This window comes from Haematobia irritans, chromosome 1, assembly GCF_050003625.1.
Source record: "Haematobia irritans isolate KBUSLIRL chromosome 1, ASM5000362v1, whole genome shotgun sequence".
Lineage (NCBI taxonomy): Eukaryota > Metazoa > Arthropoda > Insecta > Diptera > Muscidae > Haematobia > Haematobia irritans.
Window position 1 is genome coordinate 155,583,707 of NC_134397.1, and position 27,804 is coordinate 155,611,510.

The window sequence follows — 27,804 nt, forward strand, 5'->3', positions numbered from 1 at the left end:
TAAATGGTCAATACACTGAAAAAAAAAATGTAGTAATCACGAAGATTTAATGTTCTTCAAATGAAAAGGCTCTTTTTTGTTTGACATACACTTGTATCCAACGATTTTGACGTTCACTTAAGGATTTTGGTATTGATTTCGAGCCAACGATGTGTCGAATTTGCATTATCTTTTTGCGATATATTAACACAGGTATTCGAGCGATTCGGCTCTAAAATGCGCATCATTCAAAGCCACTTTATTAATATTAAAGAACCCGTCCTTAAAGTCGATGATTTTTGAAATTTGGTAAACTTCATGCTTTTTGCTTGAATGTGACATAAGTTATACTTGAAATCGAGATTAAATTTGGAATATGAAGTTATGAAAGGGATTTGATACTACACAATGATACTACAAAAAACGAAAAACGATTATATTAAAATTTGTTTTCTAGTATTAAGTACGCAAAACATAAACCTAAGAAATGTTTTTCTTCACTTTAAAGAAAGTTTTCCTTACTTCATAGATATACGAAGTGGCGCGAATGTGAAAGATTCGTGTCCTAAAAATTAGCACTTCTCTAATGCAAAAATGTTTACTGGACCAAAAGTCCATAACTAATCATTGAACTCTCTTTGTCCTTAGATTTACGTGATGATGATGATTTTTGAAATTTGGTTAGATGATGATGATTTTTGAAATTTGGTAGACTTCATCCAAGATTTTATCTTAAATACGCTTTTTGCTTAAAGGTGAAATAATTTATACTTGAAATCGAGACTACATTTGGAATAAGAAGTTATGAAAGGGATTTGATACTACACAGAAAAAAATTTCATGTTTCAATTTTTCCAATTAAAATCTTAATTGAGTTTTAAAAAATATTCTATTAAAAATTTTATTGAATCAACAAATTTTTTAATTGAAATAAAAATCAATCACACCAATTAATAGTATCAATTAATTTTTTAATTGATAATATCATTTCTGTGATTTAAGACATTTCAATTAAAAAATTAATTGGATCAATTAATTTCGTGATTGTATCAGATTTTTTTTTTGTGTACACAATGATTGTAGTATCATCAAGCTGGAAAAACGATTATATTAAAATTTGTTTTCTAGTATTAAGTACGCAAAACATAAACCTAAAACAAATGTTTTTCTTCAGTTTAAAAAAAGTTTTCCTTGCTTCAAAGAAAGTCGCTTTGTCCTTAGATTTACGCGATTCGAGTGATTTTTGAAATTTGTTTAGATGATGATGATTTTTGAAATTTGGTAGACTTCATTCAAGATGTTATATTAAATACACTTTTTGCTTGAAGGTGACATAATTTATACTTGAAATCGAGATTAAATTTGGAATAGGAAGTTATGAAAGTAATTTGATTCTACACAATGATACTTCGAAAGCTGGAAAAACGTTTACGAGGGCAGTTCGGAAACTTCTTAGCCCAGCACAAAAAGCGCGGTATAAACAGAAAAAAATTACGTGTTTTGGAGACTTCCATCTCTGTTATGAACACATGTTAAATTTTGTTTCGATCTGGCAACTCCTTCATATAGAAACAGTGTTCAAAAAAGACGCATCCGCAACTTTTTTTACAATGGAAAAATTAGAAATACTTGCTGTCATTAAATATTTACATAAAAAAAGGTTTATTGGGACAAGAATTTATGCAACAGTAAAAAATTGGGTTGCTGAATTTAAACGTGGTCGTACAAGCATTGAAGATGAACCACGTAGTGGACGTCCAAAAACAGCAACAACAACAGAAATTGTAGCCAAAGTGCATGATATGGTATTAAATGATCGACGAATAAAATTGCGTGAAATTGCTAATATCATAGGTATCTCAATTGATCGAGTCCATTTAATTTTGCATGCCTTCTGCAAGATGGGTGCCGCGTTTGTTAACAGTCGATCAAAAACGCGTAAGAATGAACATTTCTCAAGCTTATTTGGATCGTTTTAAGCGAAATAAAATGGTATTTAAGCGTCGTTTCATAACTGTTGATGAGACGTGAATCCACCACTTTACTCCAGAGACAAAAGAACAATCCAAACAATGGACTGAAGCTAGAGGAAGTGCCCCAAAGAAGGCAAAAACAATTCAATCGGCAGGTAAGGTTATGGCAACGGGTTTTTGGGACTTCAAAGGTATTTTATTGATTGACTATCTGCAAAAGGGTTAAACAATAAATTCAGAGTACTATTGCAACCTTTTGGATCAATTAAATGTACAAATTCGAGAAAAACGTCCTGGCTTACAACACAAAAAAATAATGTTTCATCAAGACAACGCACCAGCGTACAAGAGTGTTTTAACAATGGCTAAAATCAACGAATTAAAGTACGAGTTGCTTGACCTGACCACCCACCTTATTCTCCTGATTTAGCTCCCAGTGACTTTTACTTGTTCCCAAGTCTAAAATAAAAATCCTTGCTGGCAAGCGTTTTACCTCAAATGAAGATGCAAATACAGTTGTAAACCATTTACAGTTGTAAACTGAAGACCTATTTTAATCAAGGGATAGAATTGCTAGAAAAGCATTGGACTAAGTGTATTGAAGTTTCAGGAAATAATATTGAAAAATAAAAATATTTTTGAAAAACTAACTATTCTCTTTCATTGATAGGCTAATAAGTTTCCAAACCGCCCTCGTATATTAAAATTTGTTTTCTAATATAAAGTACGCAAAACATAAACCTAAAAATTGTCTCAGTCTTAAAGGCATATTTAATGCAACTTCTCACTTCATTGGCTCGGAATCAACAGCAATCTTATTAAAGATATGATCTTTGGAACTGAGTATATTTTTTTTTAATATACACCCCCATGTTCCGATATTCGGAATCGCAACGAATTTAGTTTTTTTATAAAGAAAAAATTGAGATACTATAAGACTTAGGGTTAAGGATTTGCGATAACGAATATCGGAACATACCCCACAGTGCTTTGAATGGGTAACACTTAGTTTCAACTACCCTGGTGGTTTCTACCTTTAGAAACAATATTAATATTACTAATACATAACCCTCTAAGCTTCCATTTCGAATGCGTATATCATCATCGACCGCCCTAATGGACTTTGATTGTCCATTATGTTTTGTCCACATTGTTTCCACAATATAAATGAAAATGTAATTTATGATTAATGAGTTAACGACAACAACAATAAATAAACAATTAAAGCAGAGCAAGTAACAAAAGCTAACCTAATTTCTTACGGTTTCTAGTTTCAATTGTTTTATCCACAGCACGATAAAAGGATTCACATTCATCTTCTGAAACGAAATTTAGACCGATATGACCATCCTGAAATGGAAATGAAGACATTATTTTCATCTCTCTTTTTTTATAGATTAACTCCATAGTGTCGCTTTTACTTACCTGACCCTCAAAAGTCAATAGAAATGATCGGGCTTTATTTATTTTCATGGCATCGTACAGTTCATGTTCCCATATTAGTTCATGTTTTATCAGACAAAATGCTCGTAAAAAATAGGAACGTAAATCCCAATCCTTTACAAAACATACAACTCCCGTGTATTTCTTTTTCCAATGGGAGTGTGCGGAAGCTTCAGTTTTATAGATTTGTACAACGGCCGTATTAAGAGTCTAAAAGAAAGATGAATTTAATTAAATTAGATTGAAATGAATTAAGCGAATTAAAAACTATACTGCAATTTTTAAAATCTATATCACCCTAAATGTAATATTCACGGTACGAATCAAATGACCAACCAACCTTTTCAAATGCGACTGTATGAATATACTGAACAAATTGTTTGTTGCGTCAATCCCTTTGACATTTCCAGCCAATAACTTAGGCAGAAAATGTCTGTGCGGCTAGTGTGTGCATATATGCGTGTACTTCCTTTTCATATTGCATACATGTTTATAAATAATGAACAGTGGTATTTTTGGAATGTTTGCATAAAAAATTATGAAGCTTGGTAATCGACCCTGTTATGCTTTCCCTGTGAAAATAATGTTGATGCAAAAAAGAAAATACCAATTTGTTTTTAAATTAATATCCTAATTGAATTTGGAAAACCTATTCCTTTCACATACGCATTAATTGATTTAATTAATTTGTTTTTTAACTAACCTTTGAGAGGAAGTTCTCTTAAGGCACAAAATATTTTTTTCTGCATCATTTTGTGGATATTTTTTACTGCATCAGAGTGAAACGATAACAAGAGCTATATGACGAACTACATTGATGCGTTTTGCGACGAGCCTTGCGTGATAAATGGCCACAATAATTGGATAGATTCTAAAAGAACGAAGAATTGATTTTGCAGGACGCTAACGATCGGCCACGTGTTGCAAAACCCGTAAAAACTTAGTTGGAAATACTACATTGGGGAGTCCGCCATATGCTCAGAAAAAAAAAAACATATCACAAAAATATTTCCAAGTAAAAAGTTGATTGAAGCTAAAACTTTTTCATTTAAAAAAATTAATCGATAGAAACATCATTTTATTCAAACTGGAAAATGTAACCCCCATTTTCTGAAGCTCCGTTAGTGCTACATTAGCCAACGAATTTTTAAAACGAAGTTTGGATACATCTGTCATGTTGCCTATACAGAAAAAAAAAATTACGTTAATTTTCCCAATTAAATTCTTAATTGAGTTTTAACATTTTTTTCTGTGTAGGCAACATGACAGATGTATCCAAAGTTCGTTTTGGATAATTTTTTTTTAAAGAAACTGAAAACAATCACAAAAATTATTAGTATCAATTCATTTTTTAATTGACTTTCAATTTTAATTGATACTATAATTTTTTTTTTGATTGAAGACATTTCAATTAAAAAATTAATTGGATCAATTAATTTCGTGTGTATATTCAGATATGAAATTATCAGCTGAAAAATTTTCAGTTAAAGTTAATCGGACAGAAGGGAGCCACCGTGGTACAATGGTTAGCATGCCTGCCTTGCATACACAAGATCGTGGGTTCGATTCCTGCTTCGAGCGAACACCAAAAAGTTTTTCAGCGGTGGATTATCCCACCTCAGTAATGCTGGTGACATTTCTGAGGGTTTTAAAGCTTCTCTAAGTGGTTTCACTGCAATGTGGAACGCCGTTCGGACTCGGCTATAAAAAGGAGGTCCCTTGTCATTGAGCTTAACATTGAATCGGGCAGCACTCAGTTATAAGAGAGAAGTTCTCCAATGTGGTATCACAATGGACTGAATAGTCTAAGTGAGCCTGATACATCGGGCGCCACCTAACCTAACCTAATCGGACAGAAGATATTTGTAATTTACTTTCTGTTAACTGACAGTTAAAGCCTAACGGAGTTACATGAATAGATATAGCTCTAACAGAAGGCATTAAAAACAATAGCAAATGTGAAAAAGTTGTCCGTGCGTTTGCTTATTTCGAACAGCAAGAGTGGGTGTGATACTATCTCACAACAATATTTGACGTTTCATGACTTGATGAAATAAGGATCAACTGGTATATACTGTCCAATGATTCGAGATTAATCATTGGACGAATGTGCTCCGAAAGCGAAGTCCGCCGCCATTCCATTGTATTTTCATTTATCCCCGTTCGAATTATATTTGTTTCCAAGCAACAACAAGTAAATATCAGGTCGTTCTACGGAAGCCTATTGTGTAGCCCACCAGAAATACATTTAGTAAGGGAGGCTATGTTAATAAATATACATATTGCCAATTATACACTTATTGAACCATCTTCGTAAAGGAGGAAATTCAATGAAAGAATCTGTTCCAACAGGTTAAATTTTAGACGGGACATAAGATTAATCGCGTTTCTAATTGACAACAACAGCAAGTTGAAAGACTATGGCATTATTCTAGCTGATAAACGATTTGAAAGTCACTTTCATTCAAAAATTTACTTTTTGTCAAACATTTTTTTGTCAAAAATAGTAATAGTAAAGTCAATATCGAAATTTTATGATCTTCATATTCGACTAATCGACTTTTGATAAGTTTTGAAAACCCAACCGAATCGACTTTAGATGTTGCTCAAAATAGGCTAATTGATTGCCTTTTATATTTCGGGATTAGAGGACTAAAACAAATTTTAATCATCGAAAATATTTTTATTGTTTTTAAAAATATTCCCCACTAAGATCTATACACTTTTACAGGCGTTTGAACGAATTATCGGAGCACTTTTGTCACTCTGATTGAGGTATCTCCAAAACATGCATTCAGGTGTCGAAAAATGTTGACCTCTCATTTTATTTTTTACGTACGGTAATAAAAAGAACCCAGCAAAAAAAAATTTTTTGAAGTTCTTCCAAAGGCACAACTTTAAAAGCACTTCCAGAGGATGTACTCCCAATGATGTTCTTTATTTTAACTACCCAGGAAGTTATTTTCATTAAATTTTTTATAACATGCTTTTTCATACTTTTAATGGGTAATTTTAAATAGGTTAAAAACGGGGTAAGAATTCATAAAATGGTACAAATCATTTAAATTTTGTTGAAAAAAATTCTAAATCCAATCTGAAAAAATTGTGAATTTTTGAAAATATTTGAGGTCAAACGTTTCAGACAAGCGTTACAATCCATTAAAAATTATAAAATTTATTTATTTGACAAAATATCACAGAATTTTTTAATGTACATTCAAAACATTGAATTCGGATCACACCTAAAGAAGTAATGCAAATTCAGTGCAACGGCTGTTGAAACTAGGGATCTATAGTACAAATCAATAATCGATTTTTCGACTTTTCGATTATTGACTTTTAATCAAAAATCGATTTTCGATTATTTTTTACCAAAATTCGAATATTCGATTTTTCGTAATCGAATTTCATAGAAATAATGATTATACAAAATATTCGATTTTATGAAATCTATTTTGTTTTTGCGAGTTGGAGAGAAATGAAGGCTCTATTAACCATCAATGGCTCTATTAACCATGTTCCTTAATCTATATCTGTCCATAAAGCTCGAAGAATAATTGTATAATTAGATATAATGCATTTGGACGTCAATTGCCTGTTTCGGTATCAGGCTAACATGTAATATAATAAGCAACGATGAGCCCGTCGCAAAACTAGGAAAAACACGACTAATGTACGCATTAGAATTGTTGTTGTATCCTGGAAACCAGTTTCTGTTAATTGTCATATGTTGTAGTTGACTGTAGAAACAATAAGCATTGTTCGACTGTTCACCACTTAGGTGAATTCTAACAAATTAGCTTTCTAAAAATAAATTTCGTGTTGTTGCATTACTATGTAACAAAACGAAATAAAAATAAGATTAAGGGACTTGTAAGTTATATGAAAAGATGATGTACAGTGGGAGAAAAGATGATTCAATTTGTAAGAGGAAATTTCCCAAATGTTTTCTCCATAAGGAGTTAGCATAAAGGGCCCAAAATTGAGTTATCTCTCCCAGCCAGATCTATACTAAAGGCTGTGGAAAGGTTCATTCGCCCGAACCGAAACATGTACAGTCCAGGCGTGTATAGATTGGTATCTGGCGTTTTCTTTTCAATGGCTCTATTAACCATGTTCCTTAATCTATATCTGTCCATAAAGCTCGAAGAATAATTGTATAATTAGATATAATGCATTTGGACGTCAATTGCCTGTTTCGGTATCAGGCTAACATGTAATACAAAAATTAGTGTTCTAGTCAAACATGTTATTTTTTTTTAATTTGTTTAATATATTTTTAAAATGTTAAGTATAAAATTTTTAACATGTACGAATCATTTATCATTATTTCACAAAATAAATTCAAGGAAATTGAAAACACAAAGGATTCATTTAAACCAATTTGATATTTAACTTAATCAAATCAATATTTTTATTCTTATTGGTAATAGAATTCTATAAATAAAAATGAAGAAATATCTCGGTATTTTTCAATTAAATTGAAACCAATGAATATGAAAACAGAAAACACTAAAATCGAGTTTTAATAGTCAAAATTAAAAATTAGATGAAAATCTAAAATCGATTTTGCGATTATTTTTAGGTTAATAATCGATTTCGATTTTTTTTAAATTTTCATGCCAAAATTCGAATAATCAATTAATCGATTTTCGATTTATAGATCCCTAGTTGAAACGGAGGACTTCCGTCCTAGACAAGCCCATGTTAAATTCATCGCTTCTGCGTCAATTTTGCACCACTTCCGGATCCAAAAAGAACATTTTCATTACATTTTTGGTGACGCTTTTTTTGCTGGAAAGCCATTCGGTGCCAAGTCAGGACTATACGGCGGATGAACCGTCAAATCGATGTTTTGTATGATCAAAGTTACAGTTGAGACTATAAGTAAGAGCTCTCATTGTCTTGGTGAAGAGTGGTTCATCATCGGCGGTTGGTATTCCTGATTTCTTGGAAGACAAGGGTTCTGTGAATGTACACTGAAAAAAATATTGTTGTGAGACCAAAGATTTCACGTCCTTAAAATACGACGTATTTCTCTTATATAAAGTTTTTTTCCTTGTCCAAAAGACAATAAACGTTACTATAAAGTTGTTTTTCCTTATAATTAAGTGATTCGACTTAAAAATGGTATCTTAAAAGAAAATTTTGTTTTACTAAGGTCAACTTGTCTTTAATTAGTGCGAAAAATTCTTTAAAATCAATGAAATTGTCTTTAAATTTGTTGCTTTTTGCATCTTGACAACAAAGCAAAAAAAAAGGCGTTAAAAATAGGAGATGTTTTTCTACACTTTATTTTAAAGAGGATTTTTACTTGAAACAGTCGAGTTTGAATTTGAAAATTCAAGTTGTCGTTAAAGTGGTTTTAAAAGACTTTAATTGTATATAAAGAAAAAAAAAACGAATAAATTAAAATTTGCTACCCAGAATCAAGTACGCAAAACTTAAATTTAAAAGACTACACTGAAAAAACAGTGAACCCACCAGGGAGAAAAATTTCGGTTAATTTTAGAAAATTTTGAATATTTTTAGAAAATTTTAACTAAACAGTATAACAAACGCTGGCATCACGGCGATGTCATAAAAATAAGTAAATATTTTTCGACAAATTTAAGAAAATTTATTAGACATAATTAAGTTTTTTCATTGGAGTTCAAAATTACAACAATGTCTTTAGTGACATACGAAGCTCATGATGAACGCATTTGTAGTAAAATTTACAAATTTAAAGTAATATTGAACTATTTTGTGGAAGACACGAATTTAGTTAATCTTTATCCTTCATTTGTGTATAGTTTTTTTTCTCGGTTTTAGTTAATTTAACTAACGTACACAAAAAATTATTAGAGTAGAGGAAACTTTCTCCAAACATAATAACTCCAAGAACTAAAATAAAGTTAAATTGGCCTTAGTAAAATAGAGAGTTAACTTTTTTTGAGTGTATTCTGTCTTTAAAGTATCCTTACATCAATTCTCCGCTTCTTTGGCTCGGAATCAATACCAAAATCATTAGTGTAAAGACAACATCTTTGGAACCGGGCATGCTTTTTTTCAGTGTATGCAGATCCCACCAATGCCTACACCCAGAGAAGGAATATGACAACCTCAAACATGTTTCAAGATCAAAATTTTATTTTTAGGAGGTGAACATGTAATATTTTTGTCACAATCATGTCCTTGACGGAGTTTCATCGTCAAAAATTGAATTAAGTTAATCGGTACACTGTTATTGAATTAATCCTCGCCGAAATTTGAAAAAAAAATCGCACGAAATTGTTCACGATTTTTTGGGCGATATGAATCTTTTAAGAATCTGTAAACAACACAAATCAAATCAAATCTTTTGGGAGTACGTATATCTTCCAAAATGTCAAGCTTTACGATAGAGCTCTCAGTTGGCAGCTTGCAACAATAGGGTTGCCCAATCCCGAAACATAATAGGCAGCCTTCGTCGTCGCTACCGGGACGAAAAATACTGTTTTTAACTCAAATTTTTAGCACATTTTTTTTAAGTGCAAGCATATAATGTTCATAAACTAACATAACATGTTTGCGACATATACACTGGCGTGCAGAAATGAGTACATATTTTTTTCAATTCTAAACGAATAAAAAAGCAGCAATAAAGAAACTCAAGATAATTTTAGTTATCCTTTATTCCTTCTTCAATTCTAAATAAAACAACAAAAAACTCAAAACAAAAAGTAAAGAATTCAGAGAGATAAATAAACATAAATAAAAATAAATAAAAAACTCGCATGTACTCAATTTTGCACTTTTTGATGTACTCAGCATAAAACAAAAATATACCGTTAGTTTTTATTTTTTTGTCTTTCTTTATGATCAGTAATACAACTTTGTGTTTAACATAGAAACGTGTTTGCTAGTAAAAGTTAAAGCTTTATTCCAAGTGTACTGTAATAAAATCAAGTAAAAATTAAAATGAAATCAATTGGCGCCCTAAAAATATATACATAGAAAGAAAATTTTATTGAAAGTTTTTTCTATCAGTGTATGAAACATAATATGTTTAAACAATATTTTGTTTGGACCAATCCTGAAAATATATATATATATATATATATATTTTTGAAGCAGAATGTGTATCTTACAAATACGATTTTTTTTTAGGATATAGGCCAGTGATTTTCAATTTTAAGGATAATAACCATGTTTATTACAAATTGTCAATTTCTTTGAAAATGCCACAAGTTTCCTCTTATAAAAATTGCTTGACCACTGTTTCCGCCCTAAGTTTTGGGTGATGAAAAATGGACAAGCAATAAGTAGTCATAGTATTAGTGGCAATCTATGTAACATCAGTTGACTTCATAGCAATTCCTATAGTATGCGTATATTTGCATAGAAATTACCAATATGCAGAGTTTTATACCCACAGTTGTTGTGTGGTTTATCTTAGCTTATTTCGAAATGCAGTCATAAAATTCAAATGCACTGTGATGGCTTAAACATACGCGAGTGAAGAGTGTTTTGTCCATTAGCCAAATGTAGGAACAGACGACAACAAGCCATCATCATCATCCATCAAGCACTGCTATTGTCTATTTTTGCATTGCAGTCACGTTCAAATAATATCAACTATTGTCGCCAAGTGTTGTTGACAGGCCGTTGCTATGGTCATACCAAGCTCATGCATGTGTATGTACACTTATGGCCAAGAGTGTTTATTTCTTTTTGTTTTTATTGTAAAAAGTGTAAATTTTTATCATTTGAATTGTAACGACCCCAACTAGCGAATGTGTGAGGAAAAGATTTGTTGTTTCTTTTTTGTTTTGTAGAATGATAGCTTAAAAATGTGTAGCCTAAGCTGGCTTTTGATTAGGCCGTAAATTTATAAATTATGCGAGGGTGTATTTGAAACGAGTTGAACTCTTTGTAAGAAAAACAAAAATACTTGTGATTTTTGAAGGGTAGACAACAAATTACTCCATATATGGTAAAGACTTGAAGGCACTTGTTATGATTTTTAATATTTAGATTTATACAAAAATTACAAGAAAAAATGAATTGTAATGAAGTAATAAGCCAAAAACCGGACTCAATATGACCCTAAATTCGGCTGGTTAGAATTTTATTCGTCTCCTCCATGAAATATTCTTGAAGAATATTAGGGTCATTGATATAGGAACCTGATCAGATTATACTCTAATATGTAATGGTGATGGGGGTATAATAAATTTGCCATTGCATTTGTAACACATCGAAATATTCATTTCCGACTACATATAAGTACATATATTCTTGATCAGGGAGAAACACTAAGACCCCAAGTTCCTTGAGCTTAACATGGAATCGGGCAGCACTCAGTGATAAGAGAGAAGTTCACCACTGTGGTATCACAATGGACTGAATAGTCTAAGTGAGCCTGATACATCGGGCTGCCACATAACCTAACCTAACCTAAGACCTCAACAAAGAGCTTCCCAAAAAGTAGTTTGAATACCCAACTTGTGATCCGGAAGTAGTTCAAATTTAAATCATCTCCAATGAATTTTACATGGGCTTGTCATAGGACGGAAGAAGTTGTGTCTTGGTAGTTCATTTGAATGAAGAAATTTTAAAAACTTCTTCGCTACAACTGGGAGTTGAACCTGGGTTTGTTGGCATCATAACAGATCGCCTTACCACACTTGGCCACAAACGCCATTGAACACGAAGTGTTCAATCATCAATTCAAATGTCTATGATATGATCGTGATATGACACCAAGACCATAAGCTTAGGAAGGCCTCTGGGGAGGGGACTTAGACCCCCCAGAAAAAGTTTTAGCCCCCTCTCCCCCAGAATTTGAAAATCTATTTACGAGTTTGCATTGTGGTAGCAATTTTATTTCTTAATTTTATTTCTTAATATTGTCTTCTAAATTGTAAGTTAGTTTCTTTATTATAAGTTGAATTAAAAAAATTTGAGATATTTTCCCGAATAAACTTTTTTTTATAAGTTTTTATGATTTGTAATGCATCATAACGCTTGTCTGAAACATTTGAACTCGAATATTTTCATAAATTATTAAAGTATTAAAATTTTCTAGAAAGGATTTAGCATTTTTGTGGCTAAATTTTGTACCATTTTATAAACTTTTACTCTTTTTAACCTATTAAAAAAATTACCTATTAAAAATACGAAAAAACGAGTTATAAAAAATTGAATAAAACACAGAAAAAATTTCACGAAAATTTTTCAAATTAAAATCTTAATTGAGTTTTAAAAAATATTCAATTAAAAATTTAATTGATTCAGGAAAATTTTTAATTGTTTTCAATTATATTTTTTTAATTGAATCGATTAATTTTTCAATTGATACTATCATTTCTGTGATTGAAGACATTTCAATTAAAAAATTAATTGGATCAATTAATTTCGTTATTGAATCAGAGAAAAAAACTTTTGTATGAGCAACAAAGAAGTTAGTTATTTTAACTACATATAATAAAATAAAACATTAATTGAACCTATAACTTCAGTCTATTAATTTCTAGTCTATAGCCCCCCTAGGAAACTTGTCTAGCTACGCTAATGACCAAGACATAACATTTTAACTACTTCTTGAGATGTTCTTTATTAGTATGAATGAAAAGCTAGGGGGTAAAATTTTTAATTTTATTTTCATTATTTTCTTACTTTTTTTGTTGACTTTTTTTTGTGACATTTAATTGTCCAATATTTAAATTTTGAATTTAAACGACCAATTGCCGTATTTTCTAAGCTCGTATTTTGTCAAGTTCGAAAATGGGCAATATCGGTCCATGTTTCGATATAGCCCCCATATAAACTGATCCACCGATTTGACTAATTGAGCATATAGATGGTGCTACTTTTCGCCGATTTTCATGAAATCGGAAATCTAGAGGTATTTTAGGTCCATAAGGGGCTGTGCTAAATTTGGTGGAACGTGATCCACGTTTTAATAGAACGATCTGATTTTATTGAAGGCATGAAGCCACAATTTTCATACTATTTGCTTAAAATATGACATATTAAAAAAGTTCGTAAATGCTGTGCCAATTTTGGTATATATCGGTCTATGTTTTGATATAACCCTAATATTGACCGATTTTACGTCTTGAGCATCTAGAGATCGCAATTTTTATCCGATTTCCCTGAAAATGTAAAACTGAAGGTAATTTAGATTCACAAATATGTGTGCCGAATATGGTGTAGGTTAGGTTAGGTTAGGTTAAAGTGGCAGCCCGATTGAATTTCAGGCTCACTTAGACTATTCAGTCCATTGTGATACCACATTTAACTAAAAGTACCTATTACATATGGGCACTTCTAGTCTTAACCACTGAACCTTATCTATTATTTACTTTTGTGGAACCAACCAGATTGCTCCAAAAACATTAACAAACTGCTTAAGTTAATGTTTTCCAGGTCAGCCAGTAATCTAAAGCTATATGCTCCTAAAATTCGCTTACGCCTTACACAAAAAGCAGGACACTCACACAAGAGGTGTTTAATTGATTCCTTTTCCTCCACGTCATGACAGCTTATACAATAGTCATTATGCTTCGCACCTATAGTTTTTGCAAATTCGCCTATCAGGCAGCGACCCGTTATAGCAGATATTAGGAGTGCTATCTGCCGTCTTGAGAACACTAGCATATCTAGTGTGCGGTTTAAGTTTAAATGGGGCCATATTTGCTTGGTGTCGTTACAACCCTTGCAATTTTCCCATCGAATATTGGCCATCATAACAGCCTTCTCACGCAGTAAGAGCTTGCAGGTGGCCAGAGGCATACCAACAGATTCTAGTTCCCCTGGAATATGTAAGGTAGTTCCTAGCCTTGCTAACACATCTGCTTCACAGTTCCCCGGTATGTTCCTATGACCAGGCACCCATATTAGGTGAATATTGTACTGCTCAGCCATCTCGTTGAGAGATTTGCGGCAGTCTATGGCCGTTTTCGAGTTAAGGAACACGGAGTCCAAGGATTTTATTGCAGGTTGACTGTCTGAGTATATATTAATGCCAATATTTGTTGGAACATTACTTCTCAGCCAATTCACCACCTCTCTTATTGCCAATATTTCAGCCTGAAAAACACTACAGTGATTAGGTAATCTTTTCGCTATTCCAATTTCCAAATCTTTAGAATATACTCCGAACCCCACTTGTCCATTCAATTTGGAGCCATCAGTATAGAAATCTATATATCTTTTATTCCCCGGGGTCTGTGTACACCACGCCTCACTGTTGGGAATTAGAGTTTCAAACTTTTTGTCGAAAAGTGGTTTTGCCAGGGTATAGTCCACTACGTTAGGCACATCTGGCATTATTTTGAGGACCGAACTGTGACCGTACATTTTTTCCGACCACAGCGATAGCTCGCGCAACCGCACAGCCGTTGTTGCAGCTGACTGTTTGGCCAAAATGTCTAAAGGCCATAGATATGTTGTATATCGGTCCATGTTTTAGTATATACCCAATATTAACCCTTTCACTACCGAAATAAACCTAATGTTACAAACTTTAATTTTTCTTCTGATTTTACTTGTAGAATAAAAATTGTAATTCTGAGGCTCCTACCTCAATTACTTCAAGAGCTATATGAGTTTGTTCTGAAAACTTGATTCTTGAATTGTGATCAAATAGCTCTATGAAAATAAGCGCTATTTGACCTATTATATCTATCGAAGTGTGAGAAAAAATACAAAAAATAACCCGAAAAAAGATCAGCTATAGTTTTTGTACGAATGTCCAATTACTAGAGACATACAGTAGAAAAATGAACTCAAAATTTCGTATTGTTTGTTTATTGTTATAGAAGTTTATAAAAATGCATTTTAGTGCTCACCAATATGGAAAATATTTATAGCTTATTTAGATTAAAGACTCTACTTTAAAATAACATCGACAAATAAGTCGAAACTAAATGGGGAAATAAAGGTGGACATCGGTAGTGAAAGGGTTAAACGATTTGACGTTATTGGCTTCTTTGTACCGATTTGTCCTGAAATTGGATATGTGAAATTTGTACTAAATCGGGAAGAGTTTGATTTAATCCCCACATACACTTATATCCTGATTTAACTTCTGATCATCCAAATTGTCCGACACTTGAAGTAAAATATTTAGATTTTATTTCTCCAACTCATTCACGCACGATATTTTTGGTAGGACTTACGCAATCCGTACTCACGTACGAAAAAAATTTAAAGACTCGATGATCAGAAATGTCTTAGTAGACTAAATGGTTTAGTAAGTAAGTCGTATGGCACGGTTGAAGTTAACTTTTGGGAATGCGTAAGTTGAAAAACCTTAGACAACGAGAATAATGTGGTATTCGCTACACTGTTAGAAAAATATGCTTTTCATATGTTCCGATATAAACAAAATGTGTTTCGGGCACAATTTTAAAACACAATATATTTAAGTGCAAACATGTAATGTTCATAAACTAACACTAAATGTTTGGGACATCTATGTTAATATATTAGAATATATTATGTTTGGGACATGAATGTTTCATAAAAATCATATGTGTGAATGCAAACATATATAAATTTACATACATATGTTGTAATATTTTATTCAAAGCGACAGAGAGAGTATAGAGAAAGAAATAGAGATGGAAACCGGGAGAGTTGACGAAAGATATCAACATAACACAGCGAAAGAATCAGAAGAGAACAATTTCTGTGAAACCGCTTGTATGTTGTTTCGGAAAACTGTTTTATGACAAGGCCAAAAATTTGATATGCTTAAGTCTAAATATTATTTAATTTGAATAAAGAGAATAGACATTCGGAACCAAGAGAATAGACATATGAAAAAACAGCATATGTTTTCGGCTTGAGAGCATCATTTTATGTATGTGTGGACATGTGTACGAAAAATTTTTAAAGACTCGACGATCAGAAATGTCTTAGTAGACTAAATGGTTTAGTAAGTAAGTCGTATGGCACGGTTGAAGTTAACTTTTGAGAATGCGTAAGTTGAAAACCCTTAGACAACGAGAATAATGTGGTATTCGCTACACTGTTAGAAAAATATGCTTTTCATATGTTCCGATATAAACAAAATGTGTTTCGGGCACAATTTTAAAACACAATATATTTAAGTGCAAACATGTAATGTTCATAAACTAACACTAAATGTTTGGGACATCTATGTTAATATATTAGAATATATTATGTTTGGGACATGAATGTTTCATAAAAATCATATGTGTGAATGCAAACATATATAAATTTACATACATATGTTGTAATATTTTATTCAAAGCGACAGAAAACCGCTTGTCTGTGAAACCGCATGTATGTTGTTTCGGAAAACTGTTTTATGACAAGGCCAAAAATTTGATATGCTTAAGTCTAAATATTATGTAATTTGAATAAAGAGAATAGACATTCGGAACCAAGAGAATAGACATTTGAAAAAAACAGCATATGTTTTCGACTTGAGAGCATAATTTTATGAATGTGTGGACATGTGTTTTGTTTATAATTTTGGCATTATGGGCACAATTTTTTTTTGTCCCAACTCTTTTTAGAGTTGGGACAGTAAAATGAAATAAGGAGGAAATAGTGAAAACATAGTGTGTTGTTTACAGCAACTTGAAAGATTCATTTCGCCCAAAGAATGGAATTAAATCGTAATTATTTTCGTGCGAGTATTATAAGCCCGAAAATAGACAGCAGTCGGCTGACATGTCGCAATCGTACCACTAGAATAATGTAGAACAGTCTATTCTGAGGTCCAACTTTTTACGACACCTGAAGAAACGGTTGATGGGTTCAGAATGCATGTTTTGGAGATACCCCAATAGAGTGGCAAAAGCGCTTCGACAATTGGTGTAACAGGTTGGCTGATAAGTCCCCGGTGTGAAACATAGATGGCGTCACTAGTACTAAATGCATATTATTTTTATATAGTACCATCCTTCAAATGATTCGTGTCAAAATTTGACGTCCGTAAGTCAATTAGTTTGTGAGATAGAGCGCCTTTTGTGAAGCAACTTTTGTTATTGTGAAAAAATGGAAAAAAAGGAATTTCGTGTTTTGATAAAATACTGTTTTCTGAAGGGAAAAAATACGGAGGAAGCAAAAACTTGGCCTGATAATGAGTTTCCGGAATCTGCCCCAGGGAAATCAACAATAATTGATTGGTATGCAAAATTCAAGCGTGGTGAAATGAGCACGGAGGACGGTGAACGCAGTGGACGCCCGAAAGAGGTGGTTACCGACGAAAACATCAAAAAATCCACAAAATGATTTTGAATGACCGTAAAATGAAGTTGATCGAGATAGCAGAGGCCTTAAAGATATCAAAGGAACGTGTTGGTCATATCATTCATCAATATTTGGATATGCGGAAGCTCTGTGCAAAATGGGTGCCGCGCGAGCTCACATTTGACCAAAAACAACATCGTGTTGATGATTCTGAGCGGTGTTTGCAGCTGTTAACTCGTAATACACCCGAGTTTTTCCGTCGATATGTGACAATGGTAGAAACATGGCTCCATCACTACACTCCTGAGTCCAATCGACAGTCGGCTGAGTGGACAGCGACCGGTGAACCGTCTCCGAAGCGTGGAAAGACTCAAAAGTCCGCTGGCAAAGTAATGGCCTCTGTTTTTTGCGCATGGAATAATTATTATCGATTATCTTGAGAAGGGAAAAACCATCAACAGTGACTATTACATTGTGTTATTGGAGCGTTTGAAAGTCGAAATCGCGGCAAAACGGTCCCATATGAAGAAGAAAAAAGTGTTGTTCCACCAAGACAACGCCCCGTGCCGCAAGTCATTGAGAACGATGGCAAAAATTCATGAATTGGGCTTCGAATTTCTTCCCCACCAACCGTATTCTCCAGATCTGGCCCCCAGCGACTTTTTCTTGTTCTCATACCTCAAAAGGATGCTCGCAGGAAAAAAATTTGGCTGCAATGAAGAGGTGATCGCCGAAACTGAGGCCTATTTTGAGGCAAAACCGAAGGAGTACTACCAAAATGTTATCAAAAAATTGGAAGGTCGTTATAATCGTTGTATGGCTCTCGAAGGGAACTATGTTGAATATTAAAAACGAATTTTGACAAAAAAAAATGTGTTTTCTTTGTTAGACCGGGTACTTATCAGCCAACCTGTTATAGTGTATAGATCTTAATGGGGAATATTTTGAAAAACAATAAAGCGATTTTCGATGATTAATATTTGTTTTTGTTCTAATTCTAAAATATGAAAGGCAATTCTCGTATTTTGTAAATTGCCCATACTAAAATGTAGGCTGCATTGTCTTTAATATTAGGTCAATATTATTTTCAGTGTACATGACCTACCGATCCAATGTTTTTATGTATTTTCTCCTATACCTCATTCCATATTCAGTACATATTTCTAGTTTCCATGAGATTTAAGCAAAAAGGAAGTTCATGTAAGAAATATTATGTAAAAGTAAAACAATAGTTTGCGTCATTCTTATTGGCCTTTGAAGTGAAAACCAAAGGAAATCGTAAAACATGTTCATTGACAATGTGTAAATTTTCCATACAAATATAGATATCTTAATATTACGTGTAAACCGTAACAATTTGGCACTATGTGCTATTACCCATTAAAGGTGTTGGTTTGTTGCAAGTTCAATGTTTTAATATGTTAGGGTTTGCAACAAGAAAACAAAAATTAATAACGATTATCGACCATTTGCTACACTACCTTTTCTTTCGAAAGTTTTAGAACGTAAAATGAATAAGCAGATATCTCAATAGTTAGAAGATAATGAATTATTAAGCGAATATCACTCTGGACGAAAAGAAATTGTATCACAGTTCTTACTAAGTTGTTGAAGACTTACGGAAACGGCTCGATAATAACGTATTTATTTGATCACAGCAAGGCATTTGATATGCTAAATCACAATATATTGCTCTCTAAACTTCACCATGTTTTCTACTTTTCCAAAACGCCTTGTAAATTTAAATTCAGACCTGGGCCCAGCCCAACATAATGGATTGCAACTAAATTAGTCAAAAACAAAATATCTTCTCATATCCAGAATAAAAATATTGAAAATGGATGTGACCCATAACAGACTGTAAACTCATAGGAATCTTGGTATACTATTTAATTCGATACTATCATGGACAGATCATATTACACGTGCTGTTGGCAAGTTTCACAGAATGCTGAGTTTTATAGGCTGATCGGACAAGTACGCAAATATCCATCCGCATTCTATTGGTAGTGAATTATTTATTAGCTTCGACTACTTAGATTCCCATAAATTAAAAGTAGCATACAATAACATTGCACGATATGTTTTCAATAAAGGACGTTCGAGAACCTATAAAAAGTGAAATGCCTGACCCAACTTCATAAAATAATGCACACTATAGAACCCCATCACCTTTACAATTCGTATTCGTTTTTCCCGATCAAACAGAGGACTAAAAGTAATACACCCACGAATTAAGTTATTGATATCAGTGAGACAATTTTTTATATTTCGTTTTTGTCTTTGGAACTCCGTACACGGTTGCCACAGTTGGTAGAATTCTACTAAAAATGATAAATATTATTTCACTGTTTGGTAGAACTAAGAGGTACAAAAATTTGACAAAATTTTCTGTAGCCAAATAAAATAAAATTCTTACAAAATTTTCTGTATAAATAAAATCACCCTTATTCCTTAAGTCGCCCTCGCTCTCGCCGTCGCTTTTTGTCGTCTGTCGCTTTTAAGTCGTCTCGTCATTCAATTGGTATTCCTGTGAAGTGGCAACGACGACGATTACTTTTTGTACCAATTACAATACTCGGTAATAAAAGGCCGATATCACTAGAAAACAATCAGCTGATGTGCAAAAAATTAATTTTAATTTTTTCGTTTTAATTTTAATTTAATTTCCGACGCAATTCTATGTCGGAAAATCAAGAAAAATATTTAATTTGACGCGGGAAAAATGTGGATATATATTCAAGGACAGTAAAAGCTTCCAAAACTATAATAATGGAGGCGACGATGAGATCAATGGCACAAGGATCATCATGAAAGAAAACAATCAGCTGATACACAAAACTGAATTTTAATGCTATTTGTTTGTAATTCAATTTTGACTTGGAAAATCAAAATAAATGATAAATTTGACTCGGGGAATGATTTAGATATCTACATTAGGACAATAACAACATCCGGCATATACAATTGGAACGACGTTAACATTATGTGCCCAAGGATCATTCAAAATTCGTGAAGGACACATTTGTTATCTAAGTTTGGTGCTAAATAAAATACATTGGCCTTGAAGGATTTCTATTAAAAATAAATGGAATTGAAAATCAACACTTTTACTTTAATTGTACAGTGTTATTTTCTATGATGTGAATGTGATGACCATAACTGTTATATATACTGATTTTTTCCCCATTTTTTGTAATTGTTGAAGATTAGTCACTTTACCTCTTACCAATTTCTATTTTTTTAATTTATTTTTCAATTGTTCGATTAATAAAGTCTAAAAAACTTCTTCAAAAATTAAACACTAAACTCGTCGCTGGTTAATTCAAAGGCGACAAAAAGCGACGATATTGGCGACAAAAAGCGACACCAGGAATATTTTTTTTTCAATAGCAGATCGATTTTCTTCGATAGCAGAATATATCGACGAACGGAATACCAATTAGTGGCGACAGAGGAAAAACGACAAAAAGCGACGGCGAGGGCGACTTCAGGAATAAGGGTGAATTTTGATATAATTTTCTATAAAAATAAAATTTTGACAAAATTTTCTATAGAAATAAAATTTTGACAACATTTTCTATAGAAATAAAATTTTTGACAAAATTTTCTATAGAAATAAAATTTTGATAAAATTTTCTACATAAATAAAATTTTGACAGAATTTTCTATAGAAATTAAATTTTGACAGAATTTTCTATAGAAATAAAATTTTGATAAAATTTTCTAGAGAAATAAAATTTTGACAACATTTTCTATAGAAATAAAATTTTGACAGAATTTTCTATAGAAATAAAATGTTGATAAAATTTTCTTTAGAAATAAAATTTTAAACAAAATTTTCTCTAGAAATAAAATGTTAAACATAATTTTATATAGAAATAAAATGTTGACAGTATTTTCTATAGAAATAAAATTTTGATAAAATTTTCTATAGAAATAAAATTTTGACAAAATTTTCTATAGAAATATTTTTGTTGTTGTTTTGTTATTGTTGGTTTATTCTTCAATCATTATTGTTGTTTTTGATTTCAGCTTAAAACCATGCATTGATTAAACCACAAGTGTTGCTTAACCAACAGAGGAAAAGTATGCTTGTCAAATTTATTTGGGCAAATCACTATAGACTGCAAGATATTTGGTTGGACAGCTGTTTCGGAATTACCACATTCCTCATCAGCATCCTCTAACTGAAACATTCTAATATTTCAAAAAAGCAAGAGAATTCGTTAATCAGATCTTTAACCTAGTCTTAATTTTATAGAGCCTAAATAAAGCCTCTACGTAAAAACGAATCTTTGGAATAATGCCAAAATTCTCTTTTGATCGAAGTATTAGATCATAATACTACTTAATGCGGTATCACAAAAGACTGGATTTTCTAAGTGAGCCTGAAATAAAACTGGACGATAGAGGTCACAGTTTATAAGGCGGAAATTCAAAGAAGGAAAATTTCACTAAATGTACAAAAATTAGAAATCCTCTAGGCTAAGTTTATGCCTAAATTTTGGAAAATATGCTATTTGACATATTTCCAAGCTAACTTGCATACTTGTTGTTCGTTTCAAAAATTTAACAGGCCAAATAGATTCTACTGAATAGTCACGTGTAGGTTGGTATTTTGTATGATACCATTATGGTCATGTTTTCGTACGTCATAGTTTAAAATAATTTTTATTTTATTTTTCTTCTATTGATGGAATTGCGAATATGGGCTATAGCACATGGTCTACATTTACAACAATTCGTCAAGAAAAAGAATTTCTTAATGGAGACTTAAGTTATGTTATCTCACTCACTCAGGCTTGGGTACAATTTAGATTTTTAAAGTAATATTTCTTCAATTTACTTAAAACCTACAACAACAAAAGTTTGTCCCGTTCCAAAGATTATTTTAGTACTCCGATCCAAAGAAACCAGGAATTTCATTTAAGACCCAATTAACTTTTACATTCCTTCATAAACTTAATAGCCTCAAATTAAATATCCAAATTCAAACCCGACTTTAAGAATAAAACCTTTGTTGTTGCACAAAATTTTTTTATATTTATTTCCATAATTTTTTATAATTATAAATCTTGTAATAAATAAATAAATGTAAGAATAAATTATGCAAAGTTTCCTATTCCTGAGTACGGTTTAGCTTAGATTCAACAAAAAAAATCATCGAATTTAAGGACGATTTCAATAATATTGATTTCACTAAGGACAATACGCCTTCACTGAAAAAAAGTAAAGGGTGTGAAGATAAATTCGCGAGTTAAATTCGTGGTTTGTTTCTCGGGAAAGCAAAATTTAAATTTGTGGAGCAAACTTAACTTTGTGGGACGAATTTAACTTGTGTACTGAATTGGAGATATAGCGTCGCCGATATCGGATATATAGCCTCGATATTGGATCGCCTATATCTGGGAAACCGTTCATGGTGAATTGACCAGACAAAATACCAGAGGGACATATTGACGAGGATCAAAAATCAAGTCTCATGTACAGTATGGAGATATAGTGTGTCAGATATCGGCTATATATAGCCCCGATATTGGATCGTCCATATCTAGGAAACCGTTCGTGGTGAATTGTCCAGACGGGCTTTTGATTAAATACCGGCTTTTGATTATGCTAATCACACGCACAAATGAAAATACTTTCCTCCAGAATGAAATTTTAGATAAACGAAATCTCCTTTGTTATAAAATAATTTCTTTAAGAGCAAATAAAAACGAAAAGTTATTTCCAATATTTTTTATTTGATTTTAAAGAAATCTTCTCTAGTTGTGATGCTTAACCCTTTCGACCCTAAAGTTGCCTGTGGGCAACTTTTTGTGTTTTGAGACTCTCTGTCAGCGTTGTTTTTGTTTTTGTTCATAAAACTGTAACGGTATCGAAAGCTACAAGTGTTTTCTTCAAGTTGAATGAAAAATCAGCTAATTTGGTTGTAAATTAGCAAAAAAAAAATCATTAATACGCACGTACCTCAAGAAAAAAATATTTGCGATTTTAAAAAGAGGTTTTTATACATGTGACTTTTTTCAAAAATTACAACTAAAATGTTGAAAGTTTTTATTAAATCTACTGTAGAACATGTCAAATAAAATATTTCTGGAAGTCAAATTTTAGAATTGCAAAAAACAACAGATGAGAAATTTTTTAAATTGAACAGTTGAACAGTAAAATTACATATTTTTGAACATAAGGCCTGGAGAAAAAAGGTTTGAAAAACAATGATTTTGAAAAAATTTTGAACTTCAATTGGGATGTCCCAGTGACGAGAAATGCGGCGATGATGTGGAAAACATATCTGCAGTGCAGTGGGGAATTTGGAAGGAATCGTAAAAAGGGAGGAAGCCACTTCTTGGCAACATACTAGTGGCAACATACTATAATACTTTGGTTTTTTACACCGCCAGTTAAATTGACATGGGTTAAAAACAAAAAAACAAAAACAAAACATTTTCGTGAGTCACGCGTGATTCACGCGAAGCCGTGAATGAAATTTAAACGAAATCTCGTGAATATGCGTGAACGGGATTAAAGAAAAATGTGTGGCGCGTGAGCGTGAGTAAAAATCAAATTGTGTTCGTGATTGTGAGTGAGTAAACTTTCTCCGAAATCACGCTCCCGATAAAAATTTACTTTCACGATCCAACCCACCCTCACGATCCAACTCACGCTCAAGATTCACGTTAACGATAAAATTCATGTTCACGATAAAATTCACACTCACGGTAAAACAGACAAAAAAAATCACAATCACGAACAAATTCACGTTCACGATTAAATTCAAGCTCACCGATTTTAATCACCCTTACTTATTTAATCACGCTTAAGATTTCAATAGCGCGAATCACGAGAAATTTCATTAATTTTATTGAGCCACGAAATTTTATTGAGCCACGAAAATTGTCGTGTTCCGAAAATATTCGTGACTCACGAGATTTGTCGTGAATTACGAAAATTGTCGTGAATCGTGCGAAAGCGTGAGACATAAACGTTGTTCATGTGTGATCGTGCGCGAGTATGACTTTTCATTTCGTGAATTCATTTCGTGACCGTGAATTCCTACCCACATGGCGAGCGTGAGTACAAATATTTCTTCGTGAATGTGTTTGAGCGTGATTGAAATTCCACTCACGCGCGCATCTAAGTATATATTTACTGTAAAATAACAAAAAACTTAACAAAAATCCAATAAAAGGTAATACGTCTATCATTACAAAACAAACTATTTTGTAGTCACAATTGCCCAAAGTTGCCCACAGGCAACATTCTCTACCGCCTAAACGAATGGGCGTGGCGACCCGAAATTTTGGCTAGACGCTTCTTAAATGACTTCAACATGATTAAAAGTCGGGGTCGAAAGGGTTAATGCAATTATAAGATACGTTTTCGGCCTCAACAGGTATGCCCATCTGACTCCGTTTTCAACCAGAATATTGGGGGTCCATTTTGAGAACTACCTGAAAATTCGTGTCTTAGTATTTCTACATAGTATTATTACGAACAAGGAACCTGATCATCTATTTAATAGATTACGCTTTAGTGCATCAGGTAGAACCGGTAATTTAATCCAACTACGCCACAGATATGTTGTATCGGAGTGGCAATTCTTCATGCATGCGATTCGTCTCTGGAACATGTTACCACTAAATATAAAGACAATTGCAAGCAGAGAACAATTCAAAAGCAAACTTTTTATATATTTTCTTTAATATTGACATGTTCCACAATAATAAGTAAACTACACTATCCATTCACTTCTTTTCATTGTAATTATCATAATTATATTGTATTTTAATAAGATTTATATAATCTCTAGAAACGTTAATTAGTTGACCCTGTTTAAGTTAAGTTAACTTTCAATTTTGATATTTTATTTATTTATGCTTTTTATTTTCGTAGCAAAACATCATTTCTTTTTACCTCATGTGTCACTCATTTATCTTATTTAAACCATAATTTTACATTTCGTTTTAGTTTAATTAATTTTATTAAATTTTGTTATGATATAAATCTGTTCGCATACAATCAAATGCCTGTACTGTAAATTATAGGACCTTGAGTCTTGTTATGCGGGAACCAAACTCAATAAATACAAAAAAAAAAAATTTTTAGTGTCACAAGAAAACTTTGTCTAAAATTTCGTTCCTCAGAAAAGCAAAGTGTTAATTCAGTGTAAAACTCGCATTTTTATTTCAAGGACAAGAAATCTTTGTACTGAAGACACTATTTGGTTCAGTGTATGTGGTAAAATAATGTGCCAAACTGCACCATACACACCCAAAAAATATTCTTTCCTACCAAACGAAATTTTATCATTTACCATTTGCTTTCCGCTGAAATGAACTTTGTTTGGATGAAAAGTGTGGACATTTACCAAATGTGAAAACACTATTGAAGAGTATCTTCAATAATTTGTTTTTAATTTTTTGGATTTTTTTAAGTTTTGCATCTTCCCTCATATATTTCTCACTTTCACGTGCTGTTTTCTGTAATACACACAATACATGAACAAATATTCCATTTTATAAAAGTCTCACGAGGCCCATCAATTCTGTAAGCCACTGGGAACATAAAAAAGTACATGAGCCCCATTGTAAAAATATGTTGAAAAAGTATTTTCCAATTTGCACTTTTCACGAAATCCTTTATAATGATTATTAGTGATTATGAAAGCTGAGCTCAAGCCATTTCCAACAAACCTAGTTTCAATATCGCGACCTCGTTTTTTAAACGACCAAATAGTAAAAATTCAAATTCGAATTTGAAAAATAAATTAGTATTTAAGGTGTTGGTTTGTGTCTCGACTAAGTTTTTTCTTTTCGCAAATTTCAAATTCGAGCTTATCTTCGCACACATCATGTAAACATCGTTGTAAAGGATTTATAACAGGTTGGCTGATTAGTCCCCGGTCTGACACATAGATGGCGTCGCTAGTATTAAATGCATATTATTTTTATATAGTACCAACCTTCAAATGATTCGTGTCAAAATTTGACGTCTGTAAGTCAATTAGTTTGTGAGATAGAGCGTCTTTTGTGAAGCAACTTTTGGTATTGTGGATGCTCAAAAGAATGCTCGCAGGGAAAAAATTTGGCTGCAATGAAGAGGTGATCGCCGAAACTGAGGCCTATTTTGAGGCAAAACGGAAGGAGTACTACCAAAATGGTATCAAAAAATTGGAAGGTCGTTATAACCGTTGTATCGCTCTTGAAGGGAACTATGTTGAAAAATAAAAACGAATTTTGGCAAAAAAATGTGTTTTTCTTTGTTAGACCGGGGACTTATCAGCCAACCTGTTAATAGAGATCTGTTGGAAATGAAGTCAAAATTTGGTTTTTGAGAAATGTATAATTTTTTGTTGATGTGCATAAATATAGGAATTTATCAATTTGTTTTAAAAAACGTTATTATATAAAATTCGCCTTAATTTTTGTTTGTTATCAAGAGTATAAAAAATATTTTTAATTATTCAATATTCCCATCATTCAAGCAGTGAGCTAAACAAATGAAAACGACAGAAGGCTCTACATAGATACGGGTAAATAAATTTGTATATAACCATTTGTTGTTAGTTTTTAGACCTTACATGATAAGATAACATTGGGATTAAATAACAATAATAATTAGATGTATTGCATTGACTCAATTGTATACATATGTTTTCATGGTATTTTTGCGCAATGAGTAAAGCATTTTTTTAGCAAAATAGATTGTGAAAACAATATGTGTTATTAAACATTTTTGTAAAATAGGGTAATATGCCCTTCGTTAAGGGTACACCGAAAAAAAAGTAAACTGTTCTATAGGAAGAATAAACTAACTTTAACAACGTTTTCCCCAAAACGTTGTTAAAACCAAGAAAATGTAATGCCCTTTTGTACTTTTTAACTACAGTTCACGAAATTACACCCTCTAATAGAAGAAAATATTAAATAAAAGTTAAGAAGAAAATCATTGGTGCCAAATCATAACCATTTTAACCATACAGTAGTTCGTTCTTACTATTTTTGGGAATCGTACGAAAATTTTCATTTGCTTTAGTTCATATTGAACTTATGTGTACGGTCATCGAACTTTATATTCACGTTTAGTTCATAAACTATTTGAGACATACTTAAAAAACGAAAATTTCATTGGGCTGTGGGAAATTTCGCAAGAAGTAATAAAATTTAATAACTAAAGCTGAGTACTATGTTCAGTTTTCAAGCTGAAA

At 32.2% G+C, this 27,804-nt stretch overlaps 1 protein-coding gene across 5 annotated transcripts in view; it reads right to left on the bottom strand.

Annotated features, from left to right (window-relative positions):
* Positions 1 to 27,804, bottom strand: part of WASp (WASP actin nucleation promoting factor) — a 59,290-nt gene that overhangs the window by 14,064 nt on the left and 17,422 nt on the right. For 4 of the 5 annotated variants that reach the window (XM_075291992.1, XM_075291991.1, XM_075291990.1 and 1 more), the window contains exons 3-4: positions 3,378 to 3,605; positions 3,203 to 3,302 (exon numbers count right to left, since the gene is read on the bottom strand). In XM_075291992.1, coding sequence (XP_075148107.1) covers positions 3,203 to 3,302; positions 3,378 to 3,605 — 328 coding nt within the window. The remainder of the gene's footprint in view (positions 1 to 3,202; positions 3,303 to 3,377; positions 3,606 to 27,804) is intronic. The other variant, XM_075291993.1, reaches the window with a different exon arrangement.